At 43.7% G+C, this 26,302-nt stretch overlaps 1 protein-coding gene across 1 annotated transcript in view; it reads left to right on the forward strand.

Moving 5' to 3' along the window:
• LOC138266444 (ubiquitin-conjugating enzyme E2 L3) overlaps positions 1–20,555 on the forward strand; it is a 62,276-nt gene extending 41,721 nt beyond the window's left edge. Inside the window, exons 3-4 of the mRNA XM_069215226.1 lie at positions 18,030–18,216; positions 19,776–20,555. Coding sequence (XP_069071327.1) covers positions 18,030–18,216; positions 19,776–19,930 — 342 coding nt within the window. The 3' untranslated portion in view covers positions 19,931–20,555. The remainder of the gene's footprint in view (positions 1–18,029; positions 18,217–19,775) is intronic.
• The last annotated feature ends 5,747 nt before the right edge of the window (positions 20,556–26,302 follow it).

The raw sequence follows: 26,302 nt of genomic DNA on the forward strand, positions 1-26,302 counted from the left end.
ACCGTTCAATATTTGGCAGTTAAGAGGTTGCAGCAAGGTTAACAGTTGAGGAAATAGTAATTGGTCCGAGATCCAACCTTACGCTGTGCCTTATCAGCTGTAACTCTAGTTAGTCTGTGGGCCATTTGTTCTATTTGTGGAAAGTAATGGTTTGGCATCAGATTGTTTTTTTTAAATATTCTTATCCTCTTTCTGAATGGCCCAAAGGCCCTATTTATTCTTTACAACCTCTATTGTGGAATAGAATGGAATTAGTACACAGCTGCCCATGCTGTTGGAATTAAAAAGTGTCTTGACACCCTTTTTTCATGATGTCTGTGAGTTTGGAAACCTCGATTTTCAGTGCTTGATAACTATTCCCACTCACGTCATGTTCCAGTTCCATAAAATACCTTTGCCTGTCCATGCAATGTTGTTGCTTTATTCTCAGTGGCACACCATGGCGGTCCTGCAGAGTCGCCATTTTTCCATTCATTCTTTTGAGGTTCATCTCGTATTAGTCAGCGGAGAATGGTGTAGATTTCTATGTCGCTTGGAGGAAACAGGAGAAAGCAAGGTTCAGTGGCAGAGATGAGAATCGTTCATTGGCAATTGAGACCAATAGAGCCGGAATACCACTTAGTTAGACTGTCCAACATCAACACAGACCCATTACCGATGTTATTCCATTGGACTGTATGCAGTGAAATTACTTTTTTTGTTCTTGTTTTTTTTAAATTATTTTTTTGTTTTTCTTTCTTTCTATCTTGCAAAACACGCTTTTCGTTTCACTGTATAGGATATCCTATCTGAAATGCAGCCATTGTCAATAATAAATTAAAAATGTGATGAAGACTGAAGAGCAGCCTCGCAGGCATATTTCAGTGCCACCCAAAGAAATTACACAGCAGTCCATGAATCAAAAATACCACCTGTACCTAAATTACTCAAGTGCAGGGAGTTGCATGAGTTACCTGAAAATATGGGGGTTGCTCTTGCAAAAGGAGTGTCGCTGTCAATTTTACAAGGAAATAATTGAATAAAATTTAAAGAGTGCGCCTAAACACACAAAAAGATATTGGTGGACTGGATTGCCAACTGACAGTGGTGGAGAAAAAAAGTGCAAGGTGATTTACGGGATAGGCGGATAGAGCCAGTGGTATGAAAATGAGACCGTCTCTTTTATTGGAAATCTGGGGATCAAATGTAAGTTTCTCAGAAATTAAGCCAGCGTTAAGTTTCAGAAGAGTAGGATTGCTTGGCGTAGCCAACAAACTTGCTGGTTTTTGAAAAGGCACTAGACATTAGTACTCCTATATCTACAGCAGCACACTTACAAGATCCCTGTCTGCAAGGGAGTGGGCACGGGCATTATATGTTTGGGGGGAGGGGCACTACAAACAATGGAACCTGCTCACTAGAATGTCAGCAAAGAAGCTGTACCTCAATGTGGGTGAGTTTAATGTCCGTGCGTTTCGGAAATTAAGCCATGGCTACACAGTAAGGTGGCAAAACTTAGAGGTCCTCGAAGGAGTTGATGACCTTGGGGATAGTTGGCTGCCTTAAGTTCCCAGTCATAATGCTCAAGTGGGATGAACCAGTGGCTTACTTGATATTGAACCTGAGGCAGTAAAAGAATATACTGGAAGACAGAATCCAGATTTGAGACTGAGAGAGCAATGCCTGCAGAGGCTTCACACCTTCTGGTGTCAGATAAAGGAGTGTTGGAGCTAATATGATTTTTCTGACCACCACAAAGGCTTGGACAGTACCCAGTTCCTGTTACGACAAAGACAGTCTCTTAGTTCATTACATGTGAAAAGTGCCTGAATCTTTAACGGTCTCCTATGTCCTCCTCAACTCTTCCTCCGGCTGCATTTGCTCTGAGCATGATTCCAGTTTACAGAGATTATGCTTAACCTTACAATGTGATACTATAATCTTTCCTTTTGTAATCCTAGCACGTATCAGATTCAGTCTTGATTGCTGCAGCAGTGGACTTTCAATATAATAAAAATGATTTAAAGTTAAATCTGTTTGTGGCTGATGTATTATTTTCAGCTTTATTGGTTCTAGCCTAGTCACAAATACCTTGATGGGATCTTGAGGTTAATATTCAAAAGTGCTAAAGGCCTGTAATTGGCGCAGTTAAACATGTACTTAACTGGCTCTGGTCATTTTGTTTCTCAGTGTCCAAAACTGTCCTTGCATACTCGCAGATTCGGCCCCTTGCTTCACAGTATGCCCACAATAAAACTCCAGTGTAAAACTATCCATTCCATGTACTTTCCATATATTCAGGACCAGAATTGCGGTTTTCGCATTATTTTTGTACTGATTAGACTATAGATCGTGCTAAGGAGGCAAGACTGCATTATGAAACAGTACGTGTCCCTTATTTAACCATATTTCCATTCTGTAATCCCCTTGATATGGTTTGGTAAACTCGGCTGTAGTTAGAACAGGCCCATCCTGTCTAATTATAGAATGAATCGTCTTTGAGCATTCCAGTTATTTTCATTCTGTTTGACAGAATTAGCCTTCTCAGCCCCCACCCCCCTTGTTCCCATAATTTGTTTAAATACCTCCTGCTGCCCTTTAGCGTTAAGGTCATAATTCTGCTCTGCTTTTTTCTTTCTTGGCATAAGTAAGTGTTTGGTAGTCTTACTCAAGTTTGAGCCTTTCACCTCTGCTTCTTTTAAGGATTGTTCCTATAGTTCTAGCCCCTTTTTGACGAGGTTTGTATTATGTACTGTGTAGCTAATAATAAAACCCTTGAAGCCTGCCGTCAAAGAGTTCCTGACAGTGAACACAACTGACTGATCCGTCTGCATGAAGGAGTGTAACTCTTGATAAGCCTATTCAGTGCAAGTGACAAAGCTCCGGGGTTTCCAGGAGTATTTACTTCTGGGAGAGCAAAGGGTTAGATCAACGTCTGCATTGCAGTGAATCTAAACATTTTCTAGCTTTCGCGACAAGAATATTCAATTCTATTAACGACACGGAGGCGAGGATTATGCTTATCTCTCTCTTTACTGCAACACACAGCAGCCAATACAAATACAGTAAAAACAAAACCACATTTCCCTCATCCTCCTCCAGATTTGTAGAAGACAGCCCAAACGTGTCCATCGAGTCGGCTTTTCATCTACAAAGAAGAATAAAAAAGCGGTAACCTCTTAACTTATCACTCCATATAATCAATACAGGGTGGGACAACCTACATTGCAAATAGATATAAAAGATAACATCTGTCACATAATTCAAATACCCAGGTCGGGATAATCCTCGCCTCCGTGTCCTTAATAGAATCTAAAATTTTTTAGCTCTCGCAAAAAGATTTTTCAATTCTATGTCCCATCCGGAGGCGTCGGATTATGCTAGTTTAAAGCTGAGCGATCATTCCAGAAGCAACATCAACAATTGGTTTGTGTTAGAACATTTTTGAAGTAGAATCTGATGACCAGTCGGCTGCTGTCATGATATCTTCCAATCTAGATCCTGAATTGAAAGCTTTAAAAGCTATAGCCCCATGAACAGAATGAGCTCCAAATATGGAGATATCAATGCCTGCTTCTTGCAACAACCATCTGACCCATCTCGCGAGAGTCGCAGAGGAACCAGGACCAAAAGATTTTTGCAAGGAAATCAATAATTGCCCATTTACATCCCTTCGCAATTCTCTAGTAACATCTTCATAAACTTTTAGACAATTTACAACACACAATTTAGAATTATCTCTAAAAGCTGGATAACTGATACTTAGAGTTTGATTTTGTACGTTTAGAAATGCTAAAAGATACTCCAGGAGTAAAAACTCTACCTGTTTCCTTGAAAGAACCCCATTGGCTGGCCAAGCTACCAAAACTTTTAATATAATGTTGACATCCCCAAGAGATGAATACTTTGGAAGCAAAGGATGAAGCATACGAACGCCACGAAATGACTTACAAATTAACGGGTGTTCACCCACTGGTTTACCATCGATGTGAGGGTGTTTAGCCGAAATGGCAGATCTAAAATTATTCACCGTCCTGTTTGCTAGTCCTTGAGCCGCAATATGTGACAAAGTTTGCTATCATTTGCACTGAGGCCCCCAAGGGATCCACACCCCTTTGACTGCACTAATCCAACCATCTCCTTCAGGCAGAGGCATATTGTTTATGCATACTAGGTACCAAGGATTGTGAAAGGAAGAATCTACTGTCATCTGAAAAGTCAGAACCCTGAGAGGATCCCCTGATATCCTTCAGGCCATGAGTAGTAATTGATCCTCCAGAACCAGAGGATGTGGACTCCCCATTGGGTCCAATAACAGGTCCTCTGAAGGAAGGATTTGAATTGGAGCCGCACAACATAGTGTCCGCGCCACTGGAAACCACGACTGAGCTTTCCAATACAGGGTTATCAGAACCAATTCTGCTCTCTGACGAATTACCTGGGAGAGACCTCGGTGGATCATGGAGAACGGGGGAAATGCATAGTGCAGGTCCCCTTTCCAGTCCTGGAGAAAAGCATCTGAGCCGAGGGCATTCGGATCCGGTCTCCAACTGAAGAAAAGGGGAAGATGTGTATTCAGCCGGGAGGCAAACCGATCTATCACGCACGGGACCCAGAGCTGATTCAGGAATTGAAATATTCTGGTGTGAAGACGCCAATTGCTGGCATCCCTCAGATACCTGGAGTTCCAGCCCGCAACTACATTCACTTTTCCCGGGATATATTCCTCCGAAACGGAAATCTGATGGACTAGATAAAAATGCCAGAGGTCCTTGGCAATCTGCGCCAACATCCGGGACAGAGTTCGCCCAAAACCCAGCCTACCCAGTTTGTTGATGTATCGAACTGTGGAAATGTTATCCATTTTCAGGAGAATACAACATTTCGATTTGGAAGGGGACAACATCTTTACTGCAAAAGAACCCGCCAGAAGTTCTATGCAATTGATGTGCAGTTGAAGCTCCTCTGGGGACCACCATCTCTATCTGACCACATCTGGCTCGCCAGCCCCATCTGCTGGCATCTGATTCCATGACCACTTCCGGAACTGAGGCAAAAATCGCCTTGCCATTCCAAGCATCCCTATGATTCAGCCACCATTGAAGCTCCGTCTGGGCTTCTTGAGACAGTTCGGAGTAAGTCAGACCCCTGCGAAGGTGAAGAATCTTAAACCTCTGAAGAGCACAATAATGTAGAGGCCCCAGAAATATGGCCTGAATAGACGATGCTAGGAGGCCCACCAATCAGGCAAGTACCCTCAAGGAAATCGAATGAGCAGACAAAGCTTTCTTCAACTCCTTCCTTATAGCTAGTCTCTTGGTTAAAGGAAGCTTTAACAAAGTTGAGACGGAGTCTATCCGGAAGCCCAAGAATTCTATATTCTGGACTGGTTGTAACTGATTCTTCTCCACATTGATTATAAGCCCTAGGTCTTGCAGGAGTTGAATTGTCCATGAAGGATGGAGACAAGCAAGATGCTCCTCCTGAGTCATGATGAGGATGTCGTCCAAATAGAATGTCAGACGAACCCCCTGTTCCCTTAACCATTGCATCACTGGTCGCATTACCTTGGTGAAGCACCAGGGGGCTGAACAAAGGCCAAAGGGAAGAGCGTAAAACTCGTAACATTGGTCTCCCCAAAGAAATTGAAGGAATCTGCGATGTGGAGCAAATATCAGAATGCTCAAATACGCATCTTTGAGGTCCAGACGGACCATCCAGTCTCTTTCCAGTAAGAGATCCCTGAGAAGAAGATGCATGCCCTCCATCTTGAAATGGCGGTAAACGATCCATGAGTTGAAATGTCTCAGGTTGAGAACTAAGCGCGACATACCCCACCCACCTTTCTGGACCAGAAAAATTGTACTTATGAAACCTCTTGGATGAGGCTGAGAAGCGACAATTGTGCCTTTTTCGAGAAGGGTCTCTATTTCTTGATGGGAAAAACTGAGAGGAGACGGGATCTCAGTTTGGTGGGGTTCTGAATAAAACTCTAGATGATAACCTGAAATTGTGTCTAACACACAAACGTCTTGTGTAATCAAAAGCCAATTTTGAGCAAATAGACCCACTCTCTCCCCCTGCCCCCTCCCCCCCCCCCCCCCCCCCCCAGAACAACATCGCTGGAAGAGGAGTTTTACCTGTTTGAGGGGCGTTTTGACTGTAATATCCTCCTCTGTGAGGTCCTCTAAGATTGCGGCCTCTGTACCCACGACCTTTGGCTGGATAGAAGTTGGAATTGAATTGGAATCTCCACAAGTTCTCTGGTATGGGCGAGAGGTCTGGGAAATGAAACGGCCCGGACGCTCGAACTCTGAAACGGCCGGCCCTGTGAAAAAGGCCACTGTTGAACACTTTTTTAAATTAAAGTCTGGGCCTTGTCCAATGCTGAAAAGGTAGCCACCTATTTGGCAAGGTCCTTGACGCACCTATCGCCAAACAAAAGGCCCTTAGCAGCCGGTCCAGCATCCGCTAAGGCCAATTCTGCGAGTTTTGGGTCAATGCGCAATAAAAACGACTTCCAGCGTTCAGTGGACCTTGAACAGGCAGATGACCCTTTGAGCCCATTCCAGCAAAATGTTTGGGTCAATGGGTTCGTGCGATTCTTTGGCCTGGACTGCCAAAGCAAGAATTTTGGTGAGAGGGCCGGAAATATCCAGTAGTTTATCCTGGCATCTCCGTCAGTCCCTGTCAATACACTTCTTCGTAGAGTGCTACGAATGTCTTTCTCAAAACTTTTCCTGAGTCAGGATTGCACGTAAGCAGCCACCTCAGGACAAGGAGCCCACTCTGAGGACCTGGGATGTATGATAGTGTCTTGATCAAATAGGAGATTTTTAGCCAGAGGGGGAGAAGGATCAGAGTTCTCAGAATGGCACGTTTTGCATTTGCGCTTGCCCCAGCGTTTATCAGAAGGTGATTTGTCCTCCGAATCTGAAGTTGAAGATGTTTCTGTGGAATTGCGCACTGTTTGCGTCGCTGGATCAGCTCCCTGACTAAGAAAAGCACTATATATTCATGGTCATTTAACACTGCATTAATGGTGTGCTCAAAAGGGTCAAAATCTGACCAGCCAGGCTCATTTAAATTGACCTCTTTTGGGGTGGGGTTCCCTGCGCCATATCGCTGAGTCCAAAATTAAATATAGGTTGCGCAAAAGGATGTAAGGCCTTCACTAACACCTTATTTACAGAGTCTTGCACATGAAAATCTGGGGCCTCCAGTAGGCGTTCCTCCATGTGCTGGCCAGGTTGTTCATTATAGTCCCAATAATAGTCATCTTGATGGGCCATGATGGCAGTGTAAATATCAATCTGAGGTCCCAGTATACACTGTTGCCAAATCAAACAGGGGGGTGGGGGCCTCTGCCGGTGAATTAGTTGGAAATCTAGGGGTATAGGGAGCCTGACACCACTATCCCCTCGAGCAAAGCTCTTTCTGGCATTGTTACAGCCGCCAACGGGCACAAAACGGGGAGTGCAGGAGCGGCAGGATTCCAAAATTGCTACTGATGATTGCGCGTTTTTAAACTCGAAAACCCGAGTTATGCGCAAGCGCGCCTGCAAAAACCCGACTGCTCCGCGGAGCCGTGCTTCCCTTGACGCCCCCCACTGGCTTTTGCTGTCAGTCGAAAGGACAGTTTCCTCGGCAATGCAGCAAATGCCACTGAACACAGAGCGAACAGGGCACCTGAAGGCAACTAGCTGCGCCTCGACGACAAGCACAGTAAAAATGGATAACCTTCACGATAAAAGTGAAAAGATTGTGGCACTTATCTCTTGTGCGAAGCAGCGAAGAAAGAGGACGGACTTTGCTTGCTTTGTGTTATATATTGGAGAGTAGAGCCTGATTGGAGGGCCATTGTGAGGCTCTGTGTTTGTGGGAAATGTAGTTTTGTTTTTACTGTATTTTTATTGGCTGCTGTGTGTTGCAGTGAAGAGAGAAATAAGCATAATCCGAAGCCTCGGGGAGGAGCCAAGATGGCGGCCGGGACGGGAGCTTAGAGTCGGAGGGGCGGCTCCCTTACCCCCCCTCCCCCCCCCCCCCCTCCCCAGGCATTGATTGCTCTGGACTGCCAGGGAGGGTCAAGTGGGGCCCACGGCTCAGGGGGACTGGACGGGACCCCCTCAATTTGTGAGCGCTGTGTTCGGAGGGAGACTGCGGGCTGCTTGGAGTGGTGCCAGCCTGCTGCTCCCCACCCCCTCCCCACTTGGACTGCGCAGAGGACCGGGCTGGCAACGTCGTAAGGGGAGGATCGACCGGTAGTGCTCAAGGACCACGCCGGAGGCCTGCACCACACAGCAGCTGTTCGACTACTCTGCCCCGCTCATGGCGAGCCACCCGCCTGGCGTACACCATGGCTGCAAGAAACAAGTCCACGAAAAACCAGGACCGTCACGCACAGGGCCAGTCAACAAGTGACCAGCAGCTAGCTCCAACCCTACAAGCACTGGAAGCCACTCTGCAAACCCACTCAACCCAGTTCGAAAAAGTACTGCAAGCAATTATGGACACTAAAACCTCCCTGGAGAACAGGATTGATACAGTGTCGCAAGATCTAAATTTGTTTCGAGTGGATCACCGCAACTTAGCGGAAAGGGTAAAGTCAGCGGAGGTGGAGATAAAGGAAATGAATCCTTCGGTCCTGGCTAATCAAAAACAAATACAGCGGCTGGACGCAGAGGTAAAAATACTCTGGCGCCGCGCCGAAGAGGCGGAAGGCAGATCACGGAGAAACAATGTGCGCTTTATAGGATTCCCCGAAAAATTAGCTGAACAGAGCACAGAAATAATCCTGGAGCAATGGTTGATCAAGGAAGTGCTGAACGGGTCCCCGTCGAAATTCTTTTCGGTGGAAAGGGCGCACAGGATACCGGGGAGACCCTCGGCCCCGGGCCAGCCACCGAGACCTCTCATAGCGAGATTCTTAAATTATAGGGATCGCAATTTAATCTTGCAGCTATTCCGCAGTTAGGGCCCATTCAGACACGAAGATTCAGAAATTAATGCCTACCCAGACTTCACACAGGAAGTACAAAAACAGCGTAGCTCATTTGTAAGGATCAAACCACACCTCCGTGAACACAACATCAAATATGCACTGTTATTCCCTGCAAAGCTAAGAGTTACATCGGATGATCGAGTCCATGTATTTACATCCCCTGAGGATGCCTGGACGTGGTTGCATGCCAAGGGCCTGGCGCGATCCCAATCCGGAACGGAGGACAGAGGGAATGGTCGAACGTCCCAATGCGGAAGCGCCCCAAGAGAAGGCCAAAAGGCCAGCCCACAGAAGAGCAGGCGGCGGAGGAAAGGGCAAAAATATTGGGGACCACTCCACTGCACACGCAGAACACTTTTGCGGCTCTGAGGGAGATCTCGGCGGATAGACCGGACTCCGACTCGATCAGCACGGCATCCGGCCTCACGGACTCGCCTGCGGGGCTGAAACTCACCCCCAGAGCGGCGGACGAACTGTAAACACGGATGGCCTCCTGCTCTCCTTGCCCCTCCCCCCCGCTGTCTCCCACTTTTTCTTTTGCTTCGACCCGCTCCCCCCCTTCCCTCCCTGGCTGTGGAGGGGATAGTCCGGTTGAGGAGCCCGCGACGTAGCCAAGCTTGTCCACACGCTGGTGAATGCTGCTGCGGGCCCAGTGCGGCCTGGACTGCTTTACGGACGGTATTGTTTGGTTTTAGCGGCTGGGGGGGGGTAGGGGGGTGGGTGTGGGCGCCCCGGGGGTGCCCAGCAGTATAGGCAGCCAACAGCTGCGGAAGGGTGTGGGCCACGTATACGGGCCACACCTGGTCGCTAATATGGTTACCCCACGAGTGTTCAAATGGACACAGAGTTTGCTGTTTGTTAATGGGATTAGTAGTTTGTTATTAGTTAATAGGTTTGTATTGAGTGTAAGTAGTGGGTGTGTAGGGGGATTAACAGTTAAGCGGAACTCAAATGGTCAACACAGGAAAACGGAAATATTGTTAGCACTGACACACATAAGGACACAATTGATTGAGCAGGAGGGGGCCCGCGGGGAGGCAGCTGGCCTGGGGGGATGGGAAGCAATTACACATAATGTGAAATGGCGTTAAGAGCAAACCTCACTGCGCACCAATATGACATAATCAAGTGGAACGTAAGAGGGTTGGGGGCTCCGAGCAAAAGGAACAGGGTATATGATCGCCTTAAACGACAGGGCACACATATAGCTATCCTGCAGGAAACACACTGCTTGGAAGTTGACCTATGCGAGCTGCGCAGAAGATGGGGTGGTCAGCTTGTGGGCACTACGTACTCGGCATATGTAAGAGGAGTGCTGGTCTGGATAGCAGGGGGGGTTCCCTTTGTTATATCACACCAGACGATTGATAAAGGTGGTAGATATGTGGCATTGGAGGGGGACCTGGACGGTAGACACTTGTCAATAGTTGGAGTTTACGCCCCCAACAGTGCTATAGCCAAATTTTTGGGTACGCTTACCCCAGCATTACTGGTGAACCCCGAATCCCCAGCTATATGGGGAGGTGATTTTAACAGCATCCCAAACACAGAACTAGATAGGTCCACTAATCTCCCAAAAGCAAACCCAAACAGAACGGCCAGGAGCCCCCTCATCGAATGGGCAGCAGATATGAGAATATTCGATTTATGGCGCACGAAATACCCACAACGGAGAGAATATTCATTCTACTCAATACCTCATAAGGTACACACAAGAATATACACTATGTGGGGGACCCAGGATATTTGTGCCCTGGCAAACCAGGCCGAATATTTGGCTAAAACATTATCCGATCATTCCCCACTAAGAATAACACTGAACTGGGGCCGGAGATGCTCGCAGATCCCCACTTGGCGGATGCAAGGAGAGGCCCTACAGGATCAAGCGTTCAGAGAAGGACTAAATGCAGCGGTGAAACTGTACTGGGAAACAAACAAGGAATCAACCAAATCCAGAGCATTGGAATGGGAGGCACATAAGGTCGTAGTAAGAGGGTATTGCATCTCAACCAGCTGGGGAGTCAGGCGCACGTTGCACATGGAAATAAATAAACTAGAGAAGGAATTGGGAGACTTGGAAAAAGCAGTGGCAAATAAAGCGGTTCCTTACTCAACACTGAAAGAGGCACGTATAAAATATAACGAAGCAGATGATCGCCTCCGCAAACACGACCATAAATATCGCTTAATGCGACTACATGCAGAGGGAGACAGGTCTGGTAGGATGCTGGCGTGGCTTCTCCGCGAGAACCGGCAACACACCCCGATCGGGTCCATAAAAAGACATGCAGGCAAAATGTGCACTACACAGGACGAGATCAATGGGGCCTTCAGGGAGTATTACGCTAAGTTATACACCAAACGCACAACATGCACCCCCCTGCAACTGAGGTCCTTTCTGGAGGACTCTCCAATGGCACAAATGTCGTTAGCAGACAGGCAGCAATTAGACTCCCCACTAACAATGGAGGAAATCGACAGAGCAGTGATGCAGATGCCCAGGAATAAAGCCCCAGGCACGGACGGACTCCCAATAGAATATTACTCCGCATGCTTGCCACACCTGAGAACACACTTGATGAAAGTATTTGAGGAGGCATGGGTCAATAAAATCTTACCTACTACGCAGAGAGAGGCGATGGTGGTGGTTCTCCCCAAGGGAGGGCGAGACCCCACCAATGTTAAATCCTATAGACCTCTATCACTTCTGAATTTAGACTGCAAGGTTCTGGGCAAGATCCTCGCTAACAGACTTGCCCCACTAATGCACACTGTGATACATGAAGACCAAAACGGCTTCATCCCAAAACGCAACACCTTCTTAAATATTCGAAGGCTCCTAGGAGTACTGGGGGACACCCCCCCGGAGGCTCATGATGAGATGGTATTATCACTAGATATCGAGAAGGCATTCGACACTCTGGAGTGGGACTTCCTGTTTGCGACAATGCAGTGCATGGGAATGGGGCCTAACTTTATACAGTGGGTGCAGACATTGTACACCAAACCACATGCTAGGGTAAAAACAGGCGGGGTCATATCAGACAGTTTCCCAATCACAAGGGGCACAAGACAGGGGTGCCCATTGTCCCCCCCTGCTGTTTGCCATAGCAATGGAGCCGCTGGCCACTCGTATACGAGCTGCGCAGACGAGATGGGGGGTGGTCAGGAGCGATCAGTATCATGGCATATCGTTGTATGCAGATGATGCGTTAATATACGTGCGAAAAGGGTCTGAGACAATTCCCTCAGTAATGTCGCTGCTAACTAAGTACGGGGACCTATCGGGGTTGGTGGTGAACTGGGACAAATCATGTATATTTCCGTTAACCAGATGGTCCCCGGCAAGACAAGAGAACGCCACGGCGGGCCGGCTGAAATGGTGCTTTGTCACATTCAAATACCTGGGGGTTCACATATACCACAAAAAAGAGGACCTTAGAGATGGGAATCTAGGGAGGGCGTTGACCTCCCTGAAGGGGTCACTAGGATTCTGGACCAAACTCCCACTGTCGCCCCTGGGCAGGGTGGCGGTGGCAAACATGTTGCTGCTGCCTAGGTTATTATACTATTTCGCAGCACTACCCATTTGGGTCCCCAGGGTTTTTTTTTAAAGGTCTGAACACAGTATTATTGCAACTAATATGGGGTGGCGGTAGGACAAGGGTTGTACTAGCCGTCCTGCAGCGCCCGCTAGACGCGGGCGATCTGGGAGCCCCCAACTTCGAACTGTATTATGCAGCTGCACAACTACAGTGGATACTGAGATGGCTCCACAGGCCAACTCAGGCGGAGTCCAAGTGGCTACTAGCGCGGCTGAATGGGGCACCGCTGATTACATGGTTAATGAGTAAGACACCAAAGGGGACCCCGGGCAGCCCACTCATGGAGGTAGCGCAATTATGCTGGCAAAAGTACATACAAAAGGGCCATAAAACACTCCCATACTCGCCACTCCTAGCACTAGAATTGATCCCAGGCTGTGCCAATGCGGTGGGCCCACACACTCTTAAGACCTGGACCGAAGCCGGGATAACGACAGTCGGGGACTGCTTCGAAGATGGAAAGTTGATGACATTTGAAGCCATCCAAGCCCTAACAGCAGTGAACCCAGGACAATTCCTGTCCTATTATGCAATAACTCACCTGATTCAGAAGGCGTGGGCCACGGGGGACGCTGAACCTGTGAGCTCTCCTATTCTGCACCACATGTTGCATTACGATAATCAAACAAAAATAGTGACGAATCTGTACAAAATACTAAACAAATCCTCCGAGCTCAACCTAGAGAGGCCAAAGGACAGGTGGAACGCAGTCCTTACCGACCCGATCCCGCAAGAGGAGTGGCTGAAAGCTCTCTATCACATAAGAGGGGTGTCTAGAAACTCCAGGTTTCGCTACACACAATTCAACTACACGCATCAAACATACCTATCCCCAGCTAGGATAAGCCGTATGTTCCCTGGCTCAACGCCGACTTGCCCGCGGTGCGGCACCTCAGGAGCGCATTTCTATCATATGGTATGGGAATGCACCCATATACACAGGGAATGGAGTAGCCTAACAGAGGAGGTAGCGAAAATAACAGGCCTGACACTCGTAGCAGACCCCAAATCATGTTTGTTGGGGCTGAGAGTAAGAGAAAAGAAACACCAGCATCTACATAGGTTTGCAGACCTAGCATTCGTGTTATACAAAAGGCTTTTCTATGTGTAAGGTGGTGGGAGTTCAGTGTATTTATGTTGTTGTATGAGAATTGTCTGTTCCACTATTGTTTATCCTGTTGTGGCTGTCTCTCCTCTGAAGACGGAGGAGAGGGGGCACTAAAATGTAATTGTGAAATACTATGTGTAAACATTTAAAACCCAATAAATCTATTTAAAAAAAAAATAATAATAATCCGAAGCCTCCGGTCCTGACACAGAATCGTAATGTATTCGATACCCTGATCTAATTCAGCTTGTAAAATCTGTCTGATAATGGTCTGCACATGAATGTGGCCTAAGAATAGATGAAAAGGCTATTGTCTTATTTTGAATGATGTTTAATGTGCCATGTATACACCATGCAGCGGAGTGAAGCTATGGAGCATGCTAGTCCTGGCGTTACTAATCTTGTGCAGCCCTAACATGCCCTGTACACGATGTCCACGTCCAAAAGCTGCAAGCATGGTCATTTGCCACGGATTCACCATTCAAGCTGAAAATCTTAATAAAAAACATTGTCCTGAATGGAAGGAGGCCACGTAGTGCCACGTAGGGGGCGTGTGTTGCTTAGCATGTAGTGCTCCTCTGCATGCAGAGATGCTTCTTACTCTTTTGATACATTAGGCCCTTGGGTATCAACATATTTCTCCATTGACAATGTGTGAAAACTTTTGATTAGTCGTGCCCATAATTAGCCATTGGAGGAGGCAATGCTTTGTTAAATTGTGAATTATCAGTTTGAAAGGACTTCTCAATATAATGTAATGTTGTATGACCAACCGTGGGAAACCTGTCCATAGAGTATTATTTGAAATGCTTCAAATAGCATTCACAAACAGGATCCGACACAACACTCAATGTCACAGAGGTGATAAATGTAAGATATTAAAAGCTCTGCTGTCAATACAGTAGCTGACTGTAAGTAAGAAAAATGATAATGTAACAATGCTGAACGAACTGAACTAAGCATTACCTATGGATGAGTCACTGACTCCTGATCTCCACTGCGGAAGCAGTCCCATAGTGGCGCTCAGTCAAGAAGAACTATCGTTGTGGTGCGCTGCATCGTTACGCATTACTTATAAAGTATTCAGTAACTCCTGCAGAAGACGTCCCACGCACACTCAAAGAACATTAACAAGTATTGAGGTGTTTTTTTCTAACTAGGCATTAACTATACCTGATCCATTGACTTAGTCTCCCTTGCTGGGACAGTCACCTGCATTTTCTTGGGGGTCAGTGAAGTTCCAAGTACCTCCAAATACCACCACAGTGAAGAATGCAGATGAATCGTTTTCCTTCGCAAGCCGTTTACCTTTGTAGAACTGTCTTATCTATTGTTTCCTAGCATAGACTGCTAAAAACATGATTTAACTATTTTCTACCTAGGTCAACACTTTTCCTGTAAAACGTTTTTCTTTCCTGCAAACCTTAATTTGATGATAAATTAAGAGGGGTGTTTTGACCTTTAGGATATTGATTCTCCCACCTACAAATGTTTTTCCAAAATGTATCTATGGCCTTCCCATTTTAAATCTCTTCAGTAAACCACTGAAGGCATGTATGATCCCTTCAAGGAAAAATATTGTGCTCAGACCGCTTTTTTAGCTTTTCCTAACTACATGGTCCAATTACCCCTTCAGTTTCTGTTTCCTAGTGTTCTCTACAGTCCCATATTATCTTCAAAGGCCTCGTTACAGCCCCTTCAGTAATCCTGTAAGTCACTGGTACCACCAGTATCCAATGGGGTTGGGGTTATTTGACCTCAAACAAGGACTACATAATGAGGCCTTAATATTCAGTTCGCTCAATTTCATCTCATTAATAGTTTGCTGTAACAAGGGAAGTTGGTCTATTAAAGCCTTTATTGTGTCATGGAGAACATTGTTATCAGCATCAATACATTCCTCTTATATGTAAAGCTTTGTCTGTTTGCTGTGATTTCTCATCTAATTTCCCAGCCATACTTCATTCATTGGTACCTCAGTCCTAAATGCCACACATTTCAGTGTTTCTCGGGTTGGTGGGGTTAAAGCAGGAGACTAAGTGCTTTTTGATTAGTCCGTTGGTGGTATGATTTTTGACTGTCACTCACTAATTCTCAATTTTTTAATCTGCAAAGTAGGAAGTTCGAATTGGCTACGACACGGTAGTCAAACTGAAAATCTGACAGTTGCACGCAGGCTCCAGCACTGCAGCTAAAATACTGGTATTGCTTACCTAAAACTATTGTGTGTTCTAAGATCATGAACGCTGCCCTTTAAAAACAGAACTCTGCAAAGGCAGCATTCTCTTCTCCTTTGGTAGGCAAAATGCATAACACTTAACTAGCCCTTTATATGCTGGAATTTGCTCAAAGTTTGGCATAAATAGTAGTGTATAAGTTCCTTGATATTAGGTTTATTATGTCTCATTGAAGACCATTTTGTGGACTTTGCTGATGTAAGGGGAGAAGGGGTCACCAGCCTAGCTCTTTACTCTGCAAGAGGGTAAATGGGTGCACAGATTTTCATGTTCTCCGTGTATGGCATTTGTCTGCGTAACAAAGTGGTGAAATTAAAGGATGTGGGCCTGACAAAATCTGATGCATCATCTTTCACTGAGAGTAAGAAGGCGGCTTTATCAAGCTGCAGCTTTCAATTGATCTGGCTGACCCTACAGCAAAACACCATGGTTTTCTATAGCTAACAAGGGGATAATAGTTATGGCCTGTGGTCTTGTTCTTGAGCCACGCCACACCAGGTAGTTCTGGACGTTCCCTTTCTCCCTGGATAAAACACTGAATCTCTGTATGACTAGACCCAATAATGTTTTCAACATCTTGACCCATGATGGCTTGTTCAAAGCCCCCCTCCCCCCCCTCAGGTTAGTTAGTTAGCTGGCTTGATTAGTTGCCAATGTGCTGATGTGTACATGAATGCCCGGATGACATCAAAAGAACACATTTCATAAGAAAGAAATCTCAAACTTTCAGTTTTCTTTTCTCCACCAGATCAAACCATACTAATTTTCTTTGTTTTGAGTCATTGTACAGACCGTCTTTTTCTTTCATTGGGTGAAATACCCTGGTCATCAGTGCTGCCTCCAGGACAACACAAGCATTCTCCCAAGTGACAATCTAATTTATCACAAGTCAAATGAACGTTACTCATGGGATCCCCATTTTAACTAATCTATGTTTCTAGCTTTTTGGTTTGTTTCTCTTTTTCATGAGCTACAGTGTTTCCTAGGCAACACAAGCCAGACTACTCGCACAACAATGTCCTCTCTTGGGCTGATGCCAACCCATAGTCTAGCTCAAAATTCAGATTTATATGTTAGTAAGCCTTTTGAGAATTGCCCTTGTGCTCTGAAATGTGCTTTCCCTGGCTGTCAGTCGTTCACATTCATTTTGAAATAAAGGAAAGAGTTTTAAAAAACAGCTTGTCGCACAATTCCTTTAAAGGTCACATGGACCTTAATCTGTCAGGCTATTAGTCCTTGGACATTGGCCCTCAAGTGCAATTTAAATGTGTATGTTGATCTCTCCCACATATGTCTGTTTCCTTAACTCCCTGCTGCCAATCCCAAAATATAACTCAAAACTTGGTGATGCATATTGGGCTCAACTGTCACAGAGGGTGTAAGCCTACACTTTATATATTCCTTAATAAAAATATGTAAAGTATCATTCTGTCACTCAACTCCTCTGTAAAGCACACTTTGCTGCTGGATACAAACTGGAAACGTGAAATGTCTGTAGAAGTGTAAGCGCAAAAAAGGTAGTAAGTTCTTAAAATCCAAGATGTAAAGCAAAGCTGTAGTAAATTTGTAGTGCACATAAATTTGAATTATGTTTGTACCATCTCAAGCATGAAAATTGGGAGGGGAAAGCCAATGAATTTTGTATGCAAAGCACTTTCAGAGGGTATCTTAGAAATGCACTGCTCGTAAATGAACCCTTTTGAAATGAAGATTTTTGCAGTCATTAAATGATTTTTTTTACACCTTAGTTCGGTAGCATTTTAAACTGTCAAAATCCTAAAACATTGCACGCTTTGATTCCCAGGTAGTTTTGTCCAAGTCACATATGTATTATTGAGCAGACATTTTATTTAAAAAAAAAAAAAAAAATCAATGAAAAGCTGAAACTTCTGTATTTTTTAACAAACTACAGCTTTTTTACCACATGTAAAATTTAAAACTTAAGTCTAAGCAATAAAAAGTTACCGTTTATGGAGCTTGAATGCTTTCTATAGAGGCATGACCAATACTGCACTAGTAATCACTATATAGCACTTAGTTATAAATCAGCAGGTGAGGTCACCCTGGTGTGTAATTTGTTACCTTTTTTTCTTGTGCAGGACAATCCTCCGTATGACAAAGGAGCCTTCAGGATTGAAATCAACTTCCCAGCAGAGTACCCATTCAAACCACCTAAGATCAATTTTAAGACAAAAATCTATCACCCAAATATCGATGAAAAAGGTCAGGTTTGCCTGCCGGTAATTAGTGCAGAAAACTGGAAGCCAGCTACCAAAACCGATCAGGGTAAGTCATACAATGCCAGTTTACTTGAGAACCTATCTTTCTAGGCTTCTGATAAAGATGGTGATGATTTGTTCTGTTACTTATATTCTCAGTTTTAAGCAAAACACACATTTTAACCCATTGAAGTAGTCTATTGTTGGGGAGATGGAATATTTTACGATAGTTCACATTGTTGATTTTAAACCAGACCTTTACTTTAATTCGTGCATTTAGAGGTAATGGACGCTCCATGGAATGTGTGAGCAAGTTGGAGAATCATTTCAAGAATTAACCCATATCCTTTTCCACCTTAGGTTTTCACTGCCTGCAGCATAAATTAAATGGGTTGTCTTCTAAAGCACTTTCCTTTGAAGGGGATTGAATTGGCATCAGTGGACTTGCATGCCACACAATAGGAGTATACCAAATTCTATGCAAAACGGGTAGTTTTCAGTCCTTATTGGAATTTTCTAAAGTTTGTCTCCGACAAAGAGTGATGGGAACTGTTTTCCAAAGGATGGATTGAGATAAATGCTCGGATTTCCTCCTAAACCCATGGGTCTTTCGCTGGGCAGATCAAGAAACCGGTCTTGGATATCTGCTTAGACATAGTGGCATCCATTTTGTAAAGTGGTTGTGCATCACATTGTGTGGAGTGTGGGTAGCCTGTTTATCCAACACACCAACCAAGCTTTAAAACGCGGATCAATACCCAACATGGGATGGTGGTATAGTGTCATGCACAGACTGTACACTGTGATGTTACATAGTTCTAGAAACTTTGACTATTTTTTTGCAAAGGGTAGTCATGCTTTGGATGTCCATTAAAATCTCCCAGCCAGGGATGACTGTGTTCCTTAGAGGTTACTATCTACTGTTGAAAGATGCAGAAATCCTGTATCCATTAATAGTGTTGATCTGCCAGGGCTAGACATGGAGAAGCAGGGACCAGAAGCAGAGACCAGAATCCACCACTTAAAAAGAAAAGAAAAAAAGTCTTAGACTGTAGGAAAATAGTATAGCAGTTGTGGGCATTGGAGTGCAACAGCTAATCAATAATTCATATTTAGATATGTACTGCATTCGGTGTTTGAATCCCAAAAAGGTGGATGTCCTGATTTTTACAAAATATATTTTCAACTGTAATCCTTTTTGGTCAGCAGAAAGACTAATTGAATTGTTTAAAGGCATGATAGTACAGTACCAAAATCACAGGCAAGTGGAGTTAATTCTAGTCGGTGGGGGGAGGGGGGCAGAATCAGCTGATATTGGCCAATTACTTTGTTGGATATTTGATACATTGTTCACCACGTGGTTGTTAAACCTGGAGTTTAGTGGGGCGGGGCATCCAATATAATTACATAAATGTGTTGCGACAATCTGTTTGTGGTGAACATAGATGCACAATCTCTACTTTTTGACAGCTTTGGAGACATTTCTGCAGGATTACTTGGGATCAGTACAGCTGCTCATGCATTTACATGTCCATTATAGTTCCTTATATTAAAAGTACTTTGTGAAGTATGTTTTGTACTAAAGTCAGACTTTGACACTTTTTTCTGGCTCTTATCTTTCTACAGTTATCCAGTCCCTTATAGCGCTGGTAAATGACCCCCAACCTGAGCACCCTCTGCGGGCTGACCTAGCTGAAGAATACTCAAAAGACCGTAAAAAATTCTGTAAGAACGCTGAAGAGTTTACAAAGAAATATGGCGAAAAGCGACCAGTGAACTAAGTTCTGACGCAGTGGCGTTAATAAAAAATTGAAAAAAGGAAAAAAAAAAGAAGAAAAAATGTGACTGAAGACCGGGAGCAGTGTACTATGGATGTCCACCCTTTGCCAAGCAGGATCCTGGAGCATGGACGAGTGCCACCATTTGGTGTTAGCTTGTGGCTATTACTAACTTTCTACAGTTTTCTTAACCCAAAATGTGGTATAGATAACCTGTAGTGAAAGGATTAAAATTGAAAGATGTTCTAGTTCTGCTCTTTGTTGAAAAATCACTGCTTGAATTTACTTTAAAAGGATGTTGCTTCTTTTCTTGTCGAAATTTATCAGAAATCCTACTCATTCTGCCCTTAGGGTTAAAAAAAAAAATAAAAAGTTGTGGCTGTTATTTCATTTGCCTCTCACCTCACAGTTCCAACACTTGCTTTAATTTGATTTTTATCCTCTTGCCCGTCCCTGAATCCGTCTTACAGAGAGATCAGTCGTAAAGGGGAAAAATGGTTCGGTGTTCACGAACCCGGTTTCCTTTCATCTCTTTCAATGTTGCACTGTGCTTCGTGGGACTTGGTTGCAAGTTCTCCTTAACTTCAGTTTGTAACATAATAAAAAACATAAAAAAAGTAATAAATAAGCCAATTTTTCTGTTTATCCTAGGTAACGTAAACAAGAAAGCCATGCCTGTTGGTATTGCATTTCAAATCTTGTGTTGCCCACAGTTCGCTATTTAAACTGAGGGTGTGGGAGCAACTTTGAAGGAGATGCTCATTATAGAGGAATGATGTCAAGCACCTCAGACTGTTTAGTTATCCTTGCCATGTACTTGCAGACATGAAGTATACAAGGCAACTCTTTCTTACCAGTGCTTCCTGTGTGCTAGAACCTCATTTCCTTGTAGCTTATTTGACGGTAAACCAAGATTTTGTGTAAAGCAGTTCATTCTAGTACTAGTTGGTTGAAGGTGTTGGCGATCCATCTTGCATGCAAAGACAATTTTAGTTTGGGTTTTTGAGCGCCTGTATGTTGCCTAGAGCCATGCTGCTGAACTGACTTTGTCAGTTGTTGCACCAATGGGTTTGTTTTTGTTACAGCTTAATGTGTGGCAGGTCACATGCACCTGATAATTTTGGTATTCCCCACCTGTGTGGAGCAGTGGAAAATGGGTGATGTCTCCTGATACTGAGCGGATACTTTTCAGAAAAATTCGAGTGAATACCTCCAACGAAGAAGGCTTTTTCCATGCTTCTTGTTGAAGTCTGAAAGGGGTTCAAAAGGATGGGAGTCTGAAACTTGATTTGTTGTGACTTGTGAGCAGATGGAGAACATGGAGTTAACAAGAACTTGTAAAGTTTGTTAACAAGAACATGGGTAGAGTAGGTATACCAGTAATTTTGCAGGAATATATTTTCATTTATATACCCTCCTTGTTAGAATACCTTAATTTTGGCTCATAAAGAACACCCGCAAGTCACTTCTCACGGTCCATGGCTGCCAAAATATTCTCCTTTCGGTATTTGCACGTCTGTATATGTTCCTCTCATCTAGCCTCTGCATTACTCTGCCATCTGGCTTTCCTTCCTTCTCATCTGATTGTGGACACCTGCATCTACTGGAAACACCACTGACCTTTTGCATGCCAAGGAACCCCCTTTACCCAATCGTCACTAACAGCTCCTGCCTTTTTCACCTTTAGAAAGGAATGCTGTAAATAATGTATCATATGTGCATCTACTTTTCTAGGTGTTATGTTTTCATTATGGCAGGTTGCTTTTCTGGAGTGCCCTTTCGTTGTTGAACTGAGTTGATAGGGTTGAAAAGTAAACCTTGAGATTGGCATTTTGGCTTCGTCGTGGTGAAAAAGGTAATAACATTGTGTGCATTTTCCCTGAACCTCTACATTAGGACTGCAATAGAATGTAGCATCTCACTTGGCTAGGTAACGGCTTTAATGTATTTATGTAAGCAGGCTCTACTTTGCAATGTGATTAGTGCTTGAGGGTTTTTCAGCTTTGGGGCAACTAGGAAGGGGTGTTATGAAAGATTCCTTTTGAAGTAACACTTTTAAAGTCTTAAATAACAAATCATGCACTTTATTGTCCTGATGTCTATTATATACCTGGCAAACTATGTTAAATCTGTATATTCCGCTATCACAATGTGAATAAATACTTTTATCAATGGAAACAGAAGGAAACGGCAACTTGTGTCCCTTTCCGTTAAAAGTAACAAGACGTTAAACTTGAGAAAATGTGATTATGCAGAGGTCAATTGATAGGTAACCCTGGAACGGAGTCAGTCATATATCTTGCGTAGCACTACATGGGTCTGTCCTCCCATCTCTCCTGCCTTTTAGAGAAGTGACCTATTTTGAACGTGCAGATTTTCTTATAGGGCCTCCCACCTTTTTAGTCATTTGTGCATTGCAGAGTTATTTGGATGTGAATTAACAATGCAGGCCTCGTGTTGTGTTCCGCAGCAGTCAACAAGGGAACAAAGCAAAGTTAGCTAGGTTGTCTAGCACTACTCCATAAAGCAGAAGTGGTATCAGCATTCCAGACTATCCTTGTGGGGTGGATTTACAAACAGTGTCTTACTAGGCATCATTTATATTGGTGAATAGCCGTAAATCCGGCAATGATCTGGCGGTCTGTGTTCAGCATTGGTTTCCCTTTGATTATTTATAAAAGTAGACGCTTCGCATCACAGGAATGAACAGGAATCCAAGAGATCTTTAAGCTGCCTTGTTTTCCCAGTCTAAAAGCTGTTCGTTCTTTATGCTGTTTTTTTTTTTTTATATTTGCAGAAAAATGACTCATGGCTTTTCTTGTGTTACAAGTAATGAGTGGAAGGGTGGAGGTGTGAAGAAAGTGAGTGAATGCCAGATGTGAGTGGTTCCATGTCAAAGGTGTGTATGGCCGTTGAGATTTGAGAGGGAGGAGTGATTGATCAGGAAGTTAGTCTACACTGTTCAACTAAAAAGGCTACCAGCAAATGTAATAACAGCTTTACTGCTTGGAGATATATAATGACATTGCTTTTATGTTCACTTTTCTAAAATTGGTATCTCCTAAGCCCTTGGTTTGGCACCCTCAATTTTCACCATTCTTGGCAACAAGATTATTTTCTATACCTTAATCGGCTTTGAATTTCTTTTTTAGCCATTGATAACTTTTGCTGCAAAATCTTCAGCCATTGGATTGAGACATTGTCAATCATGTTGCATCAGCCCTCAAACATACTTGTTTCACCTACATTTTGTCCTTCTGCCTCTGTTTGAATGCATTAAGGACTTGTTTTACTGGTTATATCAGCTGGTGATCCGCCTGACAGCACTTGCAAACACACATTGACAAAGGCAGATGGATCAGTAACTTAAAAAAATTAGTAGTGCAAAAGCACTTTTAAAAAAACCAGAGTGGGGTTGGAGAAGTCCTCGGAGTGAACTAACAGAGAATACTGGCAAGAGCTGAACATTAGTACGAGTGGTGGGAAAGAAGCACATGGGTGGGGTATGAAAAGCACACGAGAGACAGCTGAAAACACATGCTCTCTTATTGTGCTTAGAAAATTATGGAAAACAACTTCTCTAAAAAGTTAGCAGAAGCAGCATAGAAGCTAGCCAATCAGAGATAATAAAAAGGTGATGCCTCTCAAGCGGGACAAATACAAGTTTGGCAAATAAAAGCCATCAAACAAGAAGTAACGAAAGGGGTGATAGGAAAGCCAACAACGGTTAGCAAGGGGTGGGCTCCAAGCTCATGTATGTTCTGGGTAAGCCCTTGCTATCTCTTTTGCAACCAGACAGCTGGCTTGTTTGGCTACCGAAAACCAGATTCCAAGGTTGAAAAGATGCTGAATGCTTGACGTAAGTAAAGCTTCTTTATTTAACAAGTCTGATTGCATACCAACAGAGCTGCGGCAGAACAACTGACTTATCCGAATCTCACTTAATAATCTATTTGAATGGCCACATTCTAGATGTAACATCACCATGATATACATGCTATCCATTCCAACACGCCTTCCTCCTTTACTCAAAAACAAAATAAAGTATACTTAGATAAAAACCGTTTTACAATTGGCAAGTTAAAAATAAAATTAAGATTACAAATAGTTGTGATGTATTGGAAGGACACCTCTCCTTTGAGACCTAGTTCCCACCAACTGAGCATCATTTTTAATAGTGCTCAACACCTGAGTGTATTGATCTCCTTCCTGCAGCCACAATCTGTCTTCTGCCCCAAATTTATTACCAACACACTCGTACCACATATAACTGTTCCTTATTCCACCACTTACCATCATCCAACTTAACTGATCTGGTGCCTATTTCCACAACTTTCTTGGCAGCCATAAATTTACTTTTACCTTTTGGTAAGAAAGTTACCTTTTGTTCACACAGACCACCCACTGTCACTTGCACAAAACGTGTTGACTAAACATGCTTAACCCAAGCCAACTTTCTTTTACTGCCGCCTCCTGTACTTTGGCTTCTGGATGCACTCTGATTCAGCTATAACCATATTCAGCTTGAAGCGTGGTGCTCTGCACCTTAATAAGATGAATGCACCAGTGTGTCTGCATTTGGTGTGGTCCATAAAGCCCACATCAATTTCTTAAGCTCCTGTGAAAGACCAATCCATTAGCCAAAGACAAATATTATGCCTGGTGACTATTCATCCGTTCCACCAATCTATTGTTATGGGGTTGATATTTGGTGTGTGTAAAGTAGTCCACTACAACTATGTAGAACCTGCCTTCACAAAGCCAAGGAGGCGGATAATAGCCAAACCTAACTTGGACAATGGCAATTTCAGTACCATTCTGCTTTTGATAGTACTAGGTTTTTTACTTGATATTTATCACTCACTTCACATGGTATACATTGCATACATATTGTTCCACACTTCTATTTAGACCAGGCAACCAAAACTGTTCTCATACTTGATGCTTCATTGCTGTCATGCCACTGTGACCTTCAAGGCAAAATCAAGCACCCTGCCAGGTACGGTTTGGGGTACTAACAGAACCAATCTTCTCACACACCCATCAACAATGCACATCTGGCAAAATAGTTTTGTTCCATCATCACAGTTCTCAACGGCCATCCGTCTCGAACATGCTTAGATACTTCTTGTAAAACACTTTTATTTACATACAGCACCTTGAGTAACACATGAGATGGCAGAAATTACAATAGCCGCATCCAGCAGCTCATAAGAACACTCCACATTAGCATCTAATGGTAATTTAAATAAACAGTCCACAGTGATAGTCCTGACACCTGCAATATACTCCATGCAGTTACAAGATTTTTGCTATCAGTACTGCCATATTGCTATATGAGGGGTTACTTAACCTGCTCCCTTAGAGGAAAATAAATTCACCACTGGTTTATGAGCAACACACTAAATTCACTTCCCCAGAGGTAATTTAAGAAGTGATTTATACCACACCAACATGCTAATTATTTGCATTCAGTTAGTCTGTTGCCTCAGTACCTCTGAGGCTACATAAAACAGGGCTGTCTTTACCCTCTCTGGATTGTAACAAAACATCCTTCAACCCATGTAGACTAGCATCAGTAGCAATGGTACTGGAACTACTGGTGTCAAATGTTGTTAACAAGTGAGCTCCTTGATACGTGTTTCAACCCATACAGATTTTTAACAATTTCCACATAGAATGTGTATTTTTTTTTGCACAGGCGTGAATAAAATTAGTAATGTTCCATTAGATATTAAAAAATGCTGAATTTGACTTTGCTGATGGGATGTACCAAACACTCCAAGTTCAGTTCCATTGGAGGGAAACGCAGCAGCTCCATGGACATGGATTTCTGCTTCAGCCGCATCACATCCCTTCTTGCTGCCTCGGCACAGTGCATCAAGTTCGTCTGTGGTAACCTCCCTTCTACAAGAAAAGAATAGGAGAAACAAAGGTATTGTGAGGTTGATTTTCATTCGGGTCCATTGGCAATTCGTCGCCAATGAAAAGATGCAGGCAAGGAACAAGTAAATTAAGTAAAGCTGATTTACTTAAGTCAAATCGTGTAGTAACAGCTGCAGCAATGGACCAACTTGCTCATCTGATTCTCACTCTAGAATCCATGTAATGACTGCATTCTAGATTTGATATCATCAAGAGATATGTGATGTAGATCCCAACAGAGGAGTCCTCTGCACCCTAAGTCCGCCAGTGCATTTGGGCTTGTGCACTCAATGACAAGATCTCTAAGCTTCTGTTGCCATTTTGGTGCATTGCTTCCTCCATCCCCTGTAATATTTTTAAACTTCCAGTATAAAGATTTAAAACGGTTTAAAAATCTTGAACACATGGTTGCTACAAGGAGTGATAGGTATTTCTAAGAAAATGGCATTG

This window comes from Pleurodeles waltl, chromosome 11 (assembly GCF_031143425.1).
Source record: "Pleurodeles waltl isolate 20211129_DDA chromosome 11, aPleWal1.hap1.20221129, whole genome shotgun sequence".
Lineage (NCBI taxonomy): Eukaryota > Metazoa > Chordata > Amphibia > Caudata > Salamandridae > Pleurodeles > Pleurodeles waltl.